Raw genomic sequence first — 15,593 nt, forward strand, 5'->3', positions numbered from 1 at the left:
TCGTGCATCTTGCAATGACTCTTCTCAGCCAACGACGACTTGCAGAATGACCTTGGTGAATCAACCTCGGCCAAGATCTTGAACACGTTGAAAGTGAAGCTCCACGACCACCTGAGACATGATCAAGCTGCCCAGATTCTCTTTCTGAGCCGTTGTTGGGCGTTGACCAGCCACAGCGGTAGCTAGCGAAGGGAGGAGTGTCGCTGTCAGCAGGACGGAGTCTATTGCTGCAACAGTGGGAGCGGTGACGCAAGGTCGAAGAGCAGCGAAGCAGCACAATTCGAAGCGGGAGACAAGACTCTAGACCGCACAAGGTCATGCCGAGTCCACGCCATGAGAGACCAGATGACAATATTTAGACTTCGTGAGACCGCTTTGAGGATGTAAACGTGACCTGTTACCATCGATCGGTTTCTGTAGTGTTCGGTAACGATGCCAAAGAGTAGTACAGCTACAGACGGCTACCGTGATTGGGCAAGGTGCATAGTTCGTTAGATAAATTATTCATGCAGACTCGGCTCGTTGTCAGCCACTCTGCATTGCTGCAGCATTCATGACGCCAGCGGCAGCTACAACGTCAGACAGTGAAAAGTAAGATTGTTCGAAGCGGCAAACTATGCTGCTTCCACCAGAGCTGTGCCTCCCATAGCACCCTGCTAAATTCGTGGTCTTGTTCGACGTCAGTCTAGATGACCTATACATGCGTTAGCATTCTCCTTTGGTGACACGGGCCGAAGAACCACTTACTTCGGCAATGCTTTGCCTCTCAATTATACTTTTCTGTGTATCACTGCGACTCACACGCCAATATGTGTCCGCATATTCGCTGCAATTCATGTGCTTCAAGAATTCCTCGTCGTGCGTGATGACAATCAGCTGAAAGTTGCGCTGCACCTTCCTCATCTTGATGATCTCCGACAGACTCTCTGCCAGCGCCTTGATGTTATCTTTGTCCAGATTCGTGGTGGGCTCGTCGAGAGCAATCAATCCACAGTTGACACCAAAGCACTCCGCAAGCGCCAGACGAATGATGATCGAGGCCAGGACCTTCTGGCCTGCGGAGCAGCGTCCACGCATGTCCATCTCTGCATCCTGCTTGACCATGCACACGTGGTAGTTATACGACTTCGCAGTCCTGCCGCCCTCCTTTGAACTCTTGATGAAGATCGTGTCGACGTCCGTACCTTGGTAGGTCTTGCGCCACAGCTCGTCAATGATGCGATTGATCTCTTCCATCTTGATAGAGTGGTACCGCATGATAGCCTGATCGAGCGCAGTACCAAAACTGTTGAGATCCGCAACACATGCCTTGGTCGTCTCGACATTGATGTGAGCCTCCTTGTACTTGCGAGCTGCATCTTTGTATTCAGTCTCGTAGTCGTTCAGTATCTCCTCCAGTATCTGGTCCTTCGATTTGAGCGTTCCAGCCACGCCTGACCGCTGAGCCCCAAGATTGCTCTGTTCATTCTGCCACCTAGTACCCTCTGCCGCATACTTGGCTTGGTCTCGTTCAGCATCATGGGTTTCTAGTTCGGAGATCTCCTCGCGCACCTGCTGAAGGCGTCTCAGGTCTCGACGATAGCGCTGATTGTCGGCGATGCTTCTCCTTGTTTCGTCTTGGTTACGGAGCTGGTCTTCGAGCTTTTTGACGCGGCGGACGATCTGACCTTGCTCCTCCTCCAGGCGACTTACTTCTGTCTTTTGAGCTTCCACATCACGCTTGCCGCGCTCAAGCTGAGTTGGGCCTCCACGAGCAATGTAGGAATCGATGTCTTCACTGGCAAGGGTCAACTGGTTGACGCTGGTGTTAAGCTTGTTCAAACCCGCTTGGAGTTTGCGATCCTCGTCGGCGCCGGCACGTGCGACATCGTCGTACTTGGCTTGGGCCTGAGCCAGCTTTGGCACGAGTTCCTGCAATTCCTTGTCATGAGCTTTATTGCCGTCGCGCAGTTCCGAAATGTGTTTCTTCAGATCTTCCATCTGACCCTCCAGAGACCGCTTCTCCTTGAGCTGATACTCTGCCGTGCTGAGCTTGCTGCGGATGTCGCGTGTCTGGAGCTCAAGACCGTTGACCACACCACGGGTACGCTCACGATCGCCGTTGACCTTGGCGAGACGAGCCTTTGCGGCGCGAGCTTCCTCATTTGTCTTCTTGAGATCTTCTTGGATCTGCTCCAGGCCACGTGATACACCCCGGGACTTCTGCTTCGCTGAGAGCTCCTCGATCGAGTGTTGTAGATCAATGATCTCTTTGTGCAATTTCGTGATGCTCTGTACAGTACGAGACACGGCATCAATATCACGCTTCGCGGCTTGACGCTCTTCGACCACAGCATCCTGCTGCTCCAACTGCTCGATCAACTTCTCACGTGATGCCTTCAGCTTGCTCTCCTCGCGATCATGACCTGGTAGCTCTTTCTGTTTCAGTCTCTCCCAAGTCTCAAATTCATGCTCGACCGATTTGAACGAAGCTAGCTCCTTCTCAAGCTGCTCCAGATCCTCTGGTGTCCCTCCAAGATCTTTCTGAAGTCTCTGCTTCTCCCTCTCTACGTTCTTGAGCAGTTGGTCGGCGTCTTTCTTGTCCTTGCTGAGCCCGCGCCCACACGTACGACAGCATGGCTTCGAAGCATCCTTGGCGGTCTTGATGCAAGCCTCGAAGTACTCGAATATCAGCTTAATCGAATCGGCATCAGATTTGAGGTTGGCCCGACTCTCCTCATACTGGCGGAGTTCGTCCGTGTATTCCTCGGCAGTAACTCCACATTCCTTCTTGATCTTCTCTCCAGCCGCCTTCACAGCCTGCCGCTTGTCCTTCAACTCTCTGCGACATGTGCCAAGTTGAAAGTCGATCTGATCCTTCTCGCGGTTCGTGCCGTCACGCTGGCGCTCAGCATCCGCAACCTGTTCGCCGCTCTCGTCCAGAGTCCGTTGAAAGTCGCCTTCAACGGTGTCGGGCTGCCAGTCTGTACCGATTAGGCTGTTGATCTTGTTGCTGTACGTACTGATCATGGTCTCGAGGCTGCGCTCCCGGTCCTTTACGTCCTTACGAAGCAGATCCACCCGAGCAGTCTCGCTGGCCTGACGAGTACCTTCGATCAACTCACCATCGAGCTTGTCTTTGCGGTCCTCCAACTTTCTGAGCGCGCCTTCTGCATCCTCCAGGCTCTGCTCCCAAGCGGAAGACTCCTCGTCCGCTTTCGCAGTTGCAAGTCTTGTGTCAACATCTTGTAGGTTGGCCTCCATTGTTGCTTTGGCGCCTTCGTCGATGCTGATACGATTGACATCGCTCTGAAGGCTACCGATCTTGCGATCATTGGTCGCGATGGCTTGCCGCGCGTTCTCCTTGCGGCCGTTGATGGTAGTCTTTTGCTGATTCAAGTCGTTCAGCGCTTGCTGCTCACGCTGCAACTTTTCCTGTGTCTCGCGCCTTGTGCGTTCAAAGGTGGCATTCTGATCTCGGGCCATCTTGGTGATCCGGTCCATGAAGACAGCCACTTGTTCTGCATCGAGCTGAAGATCGAAGCCGCGGATATTGTGGCTGCGTGCCGTCTCCTTTACAAGCTTCTCGCGACTTGCTACCTGACGCTCGTATTGCTGAGCTTGCGCTTCGTACGAGCCACAATCGCGCTCCTTCGTGCTAACAAGGTCGCGAGCTTGCTGTACTTCTCGATTCATGTCTGAGTATTGCTGCTTCTCCGCATTGAGATCGTCTTGATGATGCTGCACTCGCTCGTCATACTGCTCGACCATACGTTGAAGCTCGTCATCAGAATCTGACATCTCTTTGAGATTCTCTCGAAGACTCTGCACACTCTCCTCCTTCGTCCTTTCCTCAATACGCTTGCCAACAAGCTGGCCAGCAATTGCACCAGCCTCACGTGCCTTTGTAGACGCCATTTCGAAATTGCGGCCTGCCTGATCAAGGCGATCGCTGAGGTCGGCGTGTTGCTGGCGAAGATCGTCACACTCAACAGTCAGCTTCTCGGACTGCTTTTCGATGAGCTTTGCACGATCCTTGTTATGCCTGCGGTGCTCTTCGTCATTCTTGTAGACTTCGAGCTTGCCTTTATAATTCTTGGCCATGACCCGGATGTTGTCGATCGCTTTGGTGTACTTCACGGCCTCGAAGATGGCATCAAAGCGTTCCTTGAGATCTTTCGGACTGGACATGGGCCATAGCGATTCCTCTTGATGACAGAAGATCACGCTCTCGAGCACTGATCGAGAGACTCCTAGATAACCCGGCACCAGGGCGTTCATGTCCGCCACGCGAGAGCTGAGAGACACCTTCTCGCCATTCTTGTGCATCAAGAGATTCGTTTCAACAGCACTTGTGGTACGGCTGGCCTTCTTCACCGTGAGCTGCAGACTCCGAGTGCAGGTATAGACTGTGCCGCCACGATCCTTGAATCTGAGTTTGACCTGAGCCATGACCTCCTTCTCGCCACACAGCGCGGGATCGTGTACGAATGCACCGTTCTGCTTCGCGTTCGGGGGTAGATCTCCAGTTGTTGCATACCGTAGACATTCGATGATGGTCGTCTTGCCACTGCCGTTGGGCCCAACAATCAGTGTCAATGGCTTTTCGAACTGAATCACCATAGGATGACGATTGTCGAAGGACCGGACGCCCTGGATTTGGAGCCTGTCGATGGTAGACATGATGGCGGCTTGCACCAGATCGAAGGTAGCCTTGTCGGTGCAACCAAACTTTAGCCAGTCGCAGGCCGGCAGCCCGTGAGATCAGTTGTTGAAGCAATACCTTTGTCCGAGATTTGTTCGTATCTGGCCTATCCGAGATGGAGGTACAGCAATCTGCTGTTGTCGAAGGCAAGTTGGATTGTCTTCAAGATCGAGCTTTATTAGAAGTCTGTTTGCCTTGCAGGCAGAAGTGCTTAAGCGAGCGAATGTCACGCGTGATCACGCGACTTGGTGGGCTATAGACAGTCTTAGTCATCAATAGCTCCCAGCACTAGTGCGAAACGACCTCAAAAGTTCCAGTAACTCGCACTCACACTTCTCTCCTCATCGCCATCCTCGTCAACGCTGCGTTTCTTGGTTCACATACAGACAGCGCCTCGTGCTCGTCCATTCATGGCCAATGAGAAATTCGGAGTAATCTTCACCTCAAATCCATTCCCTCGTCGACTCGACAACAAGGTCTGGTGACTGCCTGTAAGGGCCTGCCATGACTCTCATGGTTGCATTTGGCATCAGAAATTGCAGCCTTGCATGCTCACTACAGTGGGCTCTGTATTGGCTATGGGAGCCGGTGCGAAGATTGTGTGTGCTTGCTGCCTCGGAGGGCTTGTACGATCACTTTAGTGCAATACGCGGCGTACTGGCATCTCATTCTGGCACTGTAGCGATATGGACGGAGTGGGATGTCAGTATCATTCGATTCTGATTACTGTGAGTCTAGAAATAACACTGAGGAAGTGGAGCTTCATATGCTGACTATGACTTTAGCTGGCGAGGATGGCGATCAACCTTTTCTTTTTGCCGCACATGGCCGGCACCTTCTCGCGGTGTGCGGTGTCTAGTAGCTCATGAGAGTGAAGCTGAGCCCGGCCGACCATCCCATGCACGTGATTAGATCCATGTTGCTCTTCCAGCATCAGAACCAACATCAGCGCGGAAAGCAATTTCCTTTCAGAACAACTTCTACCTTTGCAAGCTACCCTGTTGTCGTACTCTGCTCAGCCGACCTCCACCGTGAACTCTTTTGCCTTCTGCATCCGACTCTGCAGAGGCTCTGCGCCACCGACCTTCGCCAACTTCATCTCAAACTCCTTACTCGGCTCCTCTCCCTTCTTCTCCAATCTATACAACAGATCCGTCCTCATCGTATACTTCGTCCCGCCCAACACATCATCCCCGCTATGCAGTAATCCTCTATGCTGGAACAACAGCACCCTCCCTACCTTCGGCACCACATCCAGTCTTGACTTCATATCGAGGCTGTGGAATGTCGTCGCACCACCCTGCAGCTCTGCACCCTCCTCAGATTGACTGAGATACAGATGCAGCGTGAAGTACGTCCGCTCCTTGTGATCAGGAGTCTCATACGACCCATCGCAATGAGGGCGGAAGTACTCGCCGCCAACGTACTTGAGGAATCTCATCCGCTCGTTCGGGCGGCTGACACTCCACACTTCACCGCGCTTCGCAGGACCATTGCCAAAGATCTTGGGTACATTCTCCAGACGCACAATCTCCTGCACGTCAGATAAATCCTCGATCCGCTTCCAGACTGCAGTAGCAAGGTCTTGGTTATCGTAGATTATGCGACCGCAGCAGCGTTCATCTTCCATAAGTCTTTGTTTGCCACCGCCGATGTTAATCATGGCTCGCTCCCAGACGCCATTGTTGCTCTCCTCTGCTGCTTTAAGTAAGGTCTTACATTCCGAGGCTGTGAGGACGTTGTCGAAGATGACTGCGTATAGGCCTTTGTAGCGGGGTAGTACTGTATCTTCGAAGTTGATCCGTTCGACAATGATGTCGCTTGCTGGTTGAGCCAGGAACTCTGGCGGGACTGTCGTGGTCGCCATTGTGGACGAGCTTGAACGTCCTAGCCGATAGTATTTTGCAGTGGCGTGATGTCTACGAGTAGCAAAAGACACACACGAATTGGTTCTTATTCTTATCCTACTGTTGCCTACGGTAATTCGAATTATGTTGCTGCCTGAACGAGAAGTCCAGCTTCATCTAGAAGTGATCGTTGCATCCTCACTACATGCTTCGTGACTCTGAAACAGCGCGAGGCCACAGTACAGATCTACCAGGCTGAGTGAATGAGTCAACGCCCGCGCGCTGCGCCACGAGCCGACTTGCATTGTGCGCATGATCTGACCTGGGGCCAAGGTTTCGTGCCAGGTTATTCACTGACATTATGTACAGAATACTGCAAGCCGCAAGGCTGTCCAGTGGTTGCAATCATCGACTGGAACATGCCGTGGGTATCAAACTCCTCGAGGCCAAGTAGTTCGCTAGCGTGAACACAGACTCATAACTTCACTCCCCCTCCCCAACACCACCGTCGACCTCCGCCTCCCTTTCCCCCCTCTCCAGCCTCCTCAAAATCTCTTCATTGAAAATCGTCTCCTGACTCCCCAAAATGTCCGGCCGTCCGTAGTGTACCGCAGGCCCAATCATATCAATCCAATCCCTCCTTTTCTGCATCAACGCCTTGACACCTTCACTAACACCTCTGCCACCCACGCCCGCGATGCCGACGCCCCTACCAGCCGCCGCCGCAGCCCGGGCTTGAGCCGCCGCTGAAGAGGATGAACCTTTCTTGGAAGGTTTGGATTGGAGACTGCGGTTACGCTTGAGGTAAGCGGCGTTGACTTGGCCGTCGAGGTCGTCGGCTATGTTGGTGTATTCTTGCATGGCCATGCGCTCTTCGGTCAATTCTAAGACGCGTGCTTTGCGGATGTTGTTATGTCTGCTCACGCGACGGAGTTCGTGCTGCAGCGTTCTTAATCTCGCGGCGATCTCATCGTCGTTGTGTGCGGCGAAGTCCTGGACATCTGTTGGTGACAGGAAGCCGAGGTAGGTCAGTTCCTGCTGCATGCGGGTTTCTAAGGTCGCGTAGTCGAGGTTTTGTGGAATGTTACTAGGTCGAGGGAAGTCGAGAGGGAGCGCGGTGGCTGGTTTGATGTTGAGAGCATCGTCTAGGGAGGCACCAGGTAGAGCGCTGTCGGGATCGCCGTCAGTGCCGTTGATCATGGAGGTGTCGCCGCTGGCGTCGATTTCGTTGTCTTCACGCTTGGCGCCTACAGGCTGTGGTCGCAGAATACTCAACATCCTTTCCATAATCGGACCATGGCTCACTTCATCCGTCTCAGCCGTAGCATCGTCCATATCCTCCATACTACCTCTCGCCTCATTCGGGTTCAGCCCGACCTTTGCCGGAGCTTCTATCCCTGTCAAGCCATCCTCCGCAGCCCAGATGTCCTTGTAACTCTTATTGCCACGATTTGGAATAACGTACGGTGCGAAACGGTCGCCCCTCTCCTTAAGGAAGGCTGCATCTTCTTCAGTGAAAGGTCGGATGTAAGGCTCGACGTAAGTCTGGAAAGTCGAGAAATTAACCTGATTTGCCGGCTTAGCGTTGCTGAAGTCCTGATCCGGTGGGTCGCCTGCTGTGAGACCGCTGATGTCGTGGCGTGGCCAGTGGAGGACGTTCAATCGTTCTCGGATCTCTTCGTCGGGTAAACCAGGAGAAGGCGGTCGGATGTCGTATATGGTTGGGTCGTCGAATGTACTTGGATCCTTGCCGAACGCGCGCTCATATAGTGGGATTGTGGCTGGTGGCTCAGTCCGCGCATCTTCCGAGTCAGCTGGTGAAGCGGCGACGTCCATGGGATCCAGTGCCGCTGTGCCTGGTTGCACTGGTGGAGATGGTGGCGCCGGTTGACCTGGACGTGATTTGCTTAGCTTGAGTACTAGACGAGGCATTATGCGCTGATTGCGTTCGCGATTGCTTCTGTAGTGTAAATGCGATGCGCGAAGGTGCACTCAAGACACCTTTATAGGTGCGACTGAGCGAGCACGTGATCCTGGCTGTACACATGTGACCTCCCGGAATGGAAGTAGCCGAATGAAGGCGTTGTGAGCTCTGAAGAAGGAAGGAGCAGGTGTATAACGTACCTTCATGAACACCGACACCATCCTGTCTCGCCAGTCCATGCGCACCAACACTCGGCAAGCTTTCTCGTCGCTTCGCCCTGTCCTCCTCCTCGCCGTCAATCTCCATCTCATCTCGACTCCGCTTCCTACTCAACGCCCCCTTCTCCTTCTCTCGTTCCTTCTCTCGCTCCTTGTCCTTCTCCTTCTTAGCTCTCCTCTTCTCCGCGTCTTCGCGCTCCCTCTTATCCGCCATTTCCTGCGCCTGCCTCGCAGCCTCCTCCTCCCGCTCGGCAGCTATCCTCTCCTTCTTCTTCTGCATCAGCTGCCTCATACCTCGATCGCATATTTCGCCCCGTTTGCCCATGAACTTGTTGACACTATCGCGGATCCTGTCGTGCAAGCTATTCAGCTCTTTGGCCGTAGGAGGCTCAGATCCACGAGCACTCGTGCCAGATATGAGCTGTTCGATACTGAGATCATCGGACAGCAGAGCCGAAGCAGTAATCTTGAGGTAGGCAGTCTCCCTCGGCACAGCAGCAGGAGTGGGCGTGGCAGTGACCGGCGTAGGCGGAGCGGAGTTCTCAGTCAACGCGGACACTGGGGTGGAGTGGCGCGAGACAGACCGACGGTCGCGCGCAGCCGGCTTCGACGCTGCTGCTGCCTTCTTCGCGACTGGAGGGGCCATATTGAGATGCGTGAATGATTAGACTGACATTATTACCAGTCCATGGTCACGTCGACCTCGTCTCTCTTCCTACTTGCATGTGAAAGGCTGTCTCCACTAACCCCACAGTTGACGAGCCGTGATTATGACAGCCTACTCTACCATACCTTACATATTGCGGCGCAGACCCTGATCTCTCTTCATCCGATTGTCTGGCCAGCGGCACAAAGGCACAGGCTCGCAGCACTGTTTGCTGATCTCGTGGCGCAAGAAGACAATCTTGGAGACGTGGTCCTGCAGCATAGACTTCACATCCGATCACATCGCTGCGCCACGATTAATGCAACCTCACTCTACTGTCCGCCACGCCTTTCCTATCACGCATCCAACCACACGTGCCAGTCTGTAGATCTCTCCATCATTCCTGCTGCTTCTGCGGTGTCACAGAGATTTCTGGCTCCGCTTGGCTGGACAGATAAGGCGTTATGAGATGCTGTACCGACTGTGCCCAACTCTCTGCCATGGACAGTGTACCGGCCGCCACAGGCTTAACACACCCAAGGAAGAGCTTGTTGTTGGCTTCATCGACTTCTAGCTATCATCTATCCAGCCGACTTATTGGCTACGCAGCATCGCAACCATGGGTATCACCACCAATTTTTCTGGCGCTCGAAGAGGTAGTAGCTGACATTCACGAGCTTAGCTGCATCTAGTGTCTCCGTGATCGTAAAGGACATCAGCATTTCCGGCGAATCTTGACATGTCAATGCATACGTCTCGTTTCGCTACTCGTTAGATTCGAACATCACTAGCTTGTCTGTCCACAACGGCCAACTCAACTTCCAAGAGGGCTAACTATACACCCCTGACCTCCCAGACCCGACCTGCGTAACCGCTAGTGTCCCCTACGCGCCCTCGAACACGACCCGACTGTCAGATCCTCCAAAGAACGGGGACGTAAGAGGACATATGGCAATTGGCCCCAAGACGACCCCTGAATGCATGCTCGAATATTACACAAACAACCGCATCAACGCTTTCTTTGTCGTCTTCCAGCAAATTGCACCGACGAGCCGCTGTATCCTAGGAACGCTGTGTGGAATCTCGGTGATCGAGATCAATGGAAAGCCACGTCAAAATATCCCGTCTACGCTTTACCCGGTCAGACGGGACAACTTCTCATGGACGCTCTGGCGCAGTACAGCGGCAATGTGAGCGAGGTGCCATTCGGACAGCAATTAAGCCAGCTATACAGACCAGATGACTATATTCGGCTGTCGATACGCTATGAGACTGTATATTATGTGTTCCTCCCCTGCATCGGTGGAGAAAATTGACGATGGCTTTTAACACTCGTGAGGTTTCGCGAGTAGTGGAGCTGTGTTACCGATATGAGCGGTTATCATTCTGGTCGTCGGTTCACTCCCGTGTTTCGCGGCTCTCATATCAGGACTCCAGCATCGCCGGCAGCATAGACGTCGTGTCGACCTTCGGCAGAGGGTCGTGAATGGTGAAGTCGACTTGGAGGCTTTGGGTGTCAAGCGGCTTACTATTTCCCAAGATGTGCTGGACAAGATGCCACTGTATGCGTATGGCACCGAGAACGTCAACAACACGCCCCCAAAAGCAGTGGTAAACATGCCGTCTGGGTCTACTACTCCTCTCGAAGCCGAGGAAATGGACTCAACGGCTAGTAGTTGTGATTCCTCTGTGCCCTCGGCCACACGGCCGGTCGTCGCTGCTCGCACACTGAGCTACTATCCCACGTCACTCGACCAGCCTACTCGTGCGATCTGTCTCGACAACTTCGTATCAGCTGTCTCGCCAGCAGCCGTCCACGCCCGAGTAAACACTGAGACGGCTGCAGCTCACGGTCCGAGAAATAAGAATATCTTGATTACGCTCTCGCTATCACCTGCACCACTTCGGCGCGGAGATTCGACAGCCGCAGCCGACTCAACGACGACCAGAACACTTACTGTCCACCCTCGGGCTACTCCAGGACGCCGAGAATGGGCTCGCGAGTGTGCCATTGCTATGTTAGGAGGACGTATTGCTCCCGATGATCTAGACGAAGAGGAGCAGCGACAGATATCTGGGTGGTGGAGATTTGTTACTAAACTATTCGCGGGTCTCTTGAGGCGATGAAGTCTTCATTTGTCACGGACGTGGACCTGGACATGATGAGGCAAGTTTGTGGTTGATGAGGATGGAATGAATTGTTGTGCTGAGGCCTCGGGCTCTTGGTTGTTTGTGTCTATGTTATTGCTGATCATCCCGCTACTGGATATACCACGAATGATCATCAACGGCGCCTGGTATCGGTATGGTCACACTATCTAGAGGATATGAGCCTGCCATGGTCCTCCAATTAGTCTCATTCGAACAACAACTATTGTGCCACTGGGGACGAGGGCAGAAGATGATTTGCCGCACGAAGCTGCCGCGTGTACCATCGTAGGATGGTCATGTTGTATAGCCGTCGGATCTGTGCCGGTGCCCTCTAAGCTCGAGAGCCAAGAGGCGTCAAGCGTGCATGATCGACGTCAGGCGGGGAGAATTTCACATGGTCTCAATATTCCTGTGGACATCCCGACACAACGACAAGATTGCCTTCATAGCCTACACAACGATGTCTAACGGGACGTCCGGTAGAATACATCCAAATATCATAGATCTTGGCTACCATGACCCCGCCATGATGCCGAAGCTGCAATGCAACATGGGACTCTGTGGAGGGGAGGCTGAAGTTGACGGCCGAGTATACGTTGAAAGGTGATGATATACCGCTCGTCGAACGTGCCTCTGCCGTCACGTTTAGCACCTGCATTTTCGTTGTCCATCTGTGATATCAAGACATAGCCATGAGCACCATTACCCAAATCACAGCGCTGCTCGCCACGAGCTTAGCTCTTCTGGCATCTACGACAACGGCCTCGGTGACAGTCCAATATACCGGCCGTGCACCTACAGGCTACGAGGTCACTTTCAAGTACACTAATGCTACAGCCAACAAAGTCCAGATTGCAGGCGGTCTGCTACCATTCACCGATCAATTCCACACTACTCCTGCCTTCAGCACAGCTTATGATCCTCACGAGTATCGTCCTGGAGACTTCTTCGTCGCCGGTCTGAATGTCAACACTACAGGCAACCTTGGACCGCAAGGAAACTACACTGGCTTCTACATGAACAACACTGGTAACGGGCATTGGGAGTGGACTTCGCCCTTTCCTTCGGGCACATATAGCTACGCATATATCATCGATTGCGGCCTTGGGCCACGCTGCGCTACGACAGAGCCCGGACAAGTGCCAGGCTTGACATTCTATAACGACCCGCAGAACCTACCTTTCCAGAACGATCACCTCCAGTTCAACCACTCTATCTTCCAAGTCCCATATGACAAAGAGTTCCAGTACTATCCAGCCCTGAACCTTGACTTCGACTTTTCTCTGCCAGTCCCGACAGCACATCAGGGCAAAGCTCTCGCAGTGAACTACTCTTCACCGGGGTCGACATACCCGGCGAAGGACATCCATGATCTAGCGCTTTACTTGCCACCGAACTACGATCCAAACTGCACAGATCCTTATCCAGTTCTATACCTCTCGCACGGAGGTGGAGGGTCAGCGTACGACTGGCCCAACCTAGCCAAGGCCTTCAACATAATCGACAACCTGATCCTAGAACAATGGATCCCACCCACCGTAGTAGTCTGCCCAGCCTTCTACAATCTAGGCTGTAACGACACAGGTCCCTTCCCGGAACTCATGATCTGCGTGCGCGAGAACTACCTGAGTATCTTACTGCCATTCGTTGAAGAGACGTATCGCGCCTCCTCGGACCCCGAGCATCGTGCTTTCGCCGGCCTGTCGTTGGGCAGCGAGCTGACTTATGAAATGTATATCAACGCCACCTCGAATTTCAGCTCCTTCGGTCTCTTCTCCGGCGCCCGCGGACCAGCGTCCAGCGACACGAACACAGCAGGCTACATCAGTAACGCTTCCGTGGCCGCGAATCCTGAATTGGCCAACCGTGGCGTCTTCGTTGGGTTCGGAAACTTCGATATCGCGTTCACGGATTGCAGGGCTCTAGAGCTGGCGCTTGAGTTGGCGGGCGTGCCGTTTTTGTCAAGGTTCGTGCCGTGGGGCAGTCACTTCTGGAATACGTGGCAGGATACTTTGTGGTATTATGGTAGGATTGGGTTGTGGAAGCCTACACCTTATGGTATCGACGCCGGAAGAACGGGCAGGGTGACTTATTGAGTTTCGCGTGGCCAGGAAAGACAGAGCATTCATTAGTGCTGTCTACGGAGCCAACGGAGCACCGCCGGGACATAACGTCGGCGATGTACTTGTATTTCCGGCATGGTCGGGTATGATTTCGACCGATCTTGCTCATGTCGTTTGAATCGGGCGAAGTATCGATAAACGACATGACCAGACTGCTTACTAAAAGTTATCACATAGATAGTACACTCAAGCATAAAAGTCCCAAAGCTTGTTGGCACGATCCATGACCTCGCGTTGTCCCATTGTGAGGCCGCTTTCTTCACTATCCCATGCTTTGAGCCCGAAAGCTCTCATACCGTCTTCTGGGTCGACCTCCTCCACGTCCTTCGCGCCTGGACGACCGACATGCTTACTCTCACCTACGCCGCCACCAAAGTCTGGACAAGGGTAACCCTGGAGGAACGCATCGCGTTGGCGGCCGACAAAGTCGGCGTTTTGTACTGTCAGAGGGCACTAAGAGAGCCGTCAGCACGTAGCAGCAGTCCAAGCTTGAATGTGTGCCATTAGACTTACGGCAGGAATGTACATAACAGAGCTATCACTTTTCCCAGCATGAACCTTATCGACGGCATGGATCGTGTCGCAATGCCAGCTCACGTAATCGCCTGGGTTGACCTTTGGCATATGGACCATGGACCATGGCAAGTCGAGATGAGGATGTAATGCGGCGCGGAGTTCTTGGCCATGGCCGGGTGTAGCACCGTGGAGCCATGAAGACGAGGGAGACTCGAGTTCCCAGTTGTTCGAGTCAAGGAACGACTCCTCGAAATGCTCCGCGGTAGGATCAGCGGCTTGCTTCTTTGGCGAGAAGAATGGCCGCAGTAGAAAGTAAGCAGTCGCGCGGCTCAGAAGAGGATTGACCAATAGTGTGCCCTCGTCTGAATTTCTTGTCAACGTTCTGGGTTGCATTGAGGAGTCTTGGCGATGTACTTACAAGGACCGGTCTCAGACATGCTCAACCATCCTTGGAACATTCGAAACATTGAGCAGGCCCCCACACCATTATACAGATCCGACACAACAGGGAGACGACAGCTCGACTCCCAAGGATCGTACTCCCACCATCTGCCCTTCCAAATCGCATCGTAAACACCTCCTCTGCCATAGCCGCTCTCTTCCCACCGCTCACAGCTGCCACCATCAATATGTGGACCCAGCGCGAACTTGGCATCACCAGGTAATCTCATCCGTAGCCGGTCGGCATATATCAATGGATGGCTGCTCGAGATGAGAGCATTTGGATCTCTCGAATGCCAGAACTCCATCAAAAAGCGTTGAGCTTGAATCAAATTCGGATGTGACCGAGCCTTGATCTGACTAGGTGACCAGTAGAGCTCGTAAACCTGCGGATTATCCTGTGGAAATGCTTTGGTCTGCGGATTGGCGGCGATGTAGTCCCGTAGCTCCTGCTTGAGGTCCAGAGCTTCCTGTTGGGGAATGACATTGCGGATCACAGCTACGCCGCGCTTCTTGTGCTCTGTTCGAAACTCTGGGCTAGCATTTGCGAGGTCCTTGAAGTCGATCGAGGGAACAATTTTTGGTCCAAGCTCAGCTATTAGTGGTATCTCTTCTCGTAGAGAAGCTAGTAATTTGTTCCAGCTGTCTTGCAAGGCTTCTTCGATCCCAGCGACAAGGCGATGTTTTAGATCTGCGAAGCGCGGCTCCAGTGGTCTAAACGTTAGACCTGAAAGTGAAGCGAAGGCATCAGATATGTCTCCTTCTTTCTTCTGGCCTTGTGCAGCTGCCGCGGACTGCTTCGTGCCGGTGGTCAAGAGTCTTCGGCCTGTAGAGGCCAGTGTTCGCGAGCGCGATGGAATGCACGAAGCCATGATTGACGTCTGTTTGATGGTTCAATGGAATGAAAGGAGACCGAGTGTGGGAGGATGAGATAGTCAAGAATTAAATGACTACACGTCTTTCCAGGATACAGACCGTCCGCCGCCGCCTACTGAGTCTCGAGCGTACAGCACCGCTAAGAGATCCAGATGCCGAATGCTTGC

At 53.3% G+C, this 15,593-nt stretch overlaps 6 protein-coding genes across 6 annotated transcripts; 2 read left to right on the top strand and 4 right to left on the bottom strand.

Annotated features, from left to right (window-relative positions):
* Positions 1-685: 685 nt before the first annotated feature.
* RAD50 (DNA repair protein rad50) lies at positions 686-4,662 on the bottom strand (the record flags this gene model as incomplete). Its single annotated transcript, XM_064838672.1, has 2 exons — positions 686-694; positions 748-4,662. 2 exons carry the CDS (start codon positions 4,660-4,662, stop codon positions 686-688), a joined length of 3,924 nt encoding a protein of 1,307 aa, XP_064693497.1.
* Positions 4,663-5,699: 1,037 nt separating this feature from the next.
* Positions 5,700-6,551, bottom strand: LTS14_005975 (uncharacterized protein; the record flags this gene model as incomplete). The annotated part of the gene is made up of 1 exon (XM_064838673.1): positions 5,700-6,551. One exon carries the CDS (start codon positions 6,549-6,551, stop codon positions 5,700-5,702), a length of 852 nt encoding a protein of 283 aa, XP_064693498.1.
* Positions 6,552-7,014: 463 nt separating this feature from the next.
* On the bottom strand, positions 7,015-9,319 carry NGG1 (Transcriptional regulator; the record flags this gene model as incomplete). Its single annotated transcript, XM_064838674.1, has 2 exons — positions 7,015-8,423; positions 8,656-9,319. The coding sequence occupies 2 exons, from the start codon at positions 9,317-9,319 to the stop codon at positions 7,015-7,017; spliced, it is 2,073 nt and encodes a 690-aa protein (XP_064693499.1).
* A 1,554-nt stretch (positions 9,320-10,873) lies between these two features.
* Positions 10,874-11,446, top strand: LTS14_005977 (uncharacterized protein; the record flags this gene model as incomplete). Its single annotated transcript, XM_064838675.1, has 1 exon — positions 10,874-11,446. The coding sequence occupies one exon, from the start codon at positions 10,874-10,876 to the stop codon at positions 11,444-11,446; it is 573 nt and encodes a 190-aa protein (XP_064693500.1).
* A 716-nt stretch (positions 11,447-12,162) lies between these two features.
* On the top strand, positions 12,163-13,566 carry LTS14_005978 (uncharacterized protein; the record flags this gene model as incomplete). Its single annotated transcript, XM_064838676.1, has 2 exons — positions 12,163-13,436; positions 13,500-13,566. 2 exons carry the CDS (start codon positions 12,163-12,165, stop codon positions 13,564-13,566), a joined length of 1,341 nt encoding a protein of 446 aa, XP_064693501.1.
* Positions 13,567-13,779: 213 nt separating this feature from the next.
* Positions 13,780-15,422, bottom strand: LTS14_005979 (uncharacterized protein; the record flags this gene model as incomplete). The annotated part of the gene is made up of 3 exons (XM_064838677.1): positions 13,780-14,046; positions 14,107-14,471; positions 14,528-15,422. 3 exons carry the CDS (start codon positions 15,420-15,422, stop codon positions 13,780-13,782), a joined length of 1,527 nt encoding a protein of 508 aa, XP_064693502.1.
* Between the last annotated feature and the right edge of the window lie 171 nt (positions 15,423-15,593).

This window comes from Recurvomyces mirabilis (assembly GCF_035927965.1).
Source record: "Recurvomyces mirabilis strain CCFEE 5264 chromosome Unknown scaffold_15, whole genome shotgun sequence".
Taxonomy (NCBI): domain Eukaryota; kingdom Fungi; phylum Ascomycota; class Dothideomycetes; order Mycosphaerellales; family Teratosphaeriaceae; genus Recurvomyces; species Recurvomyces mirabilis.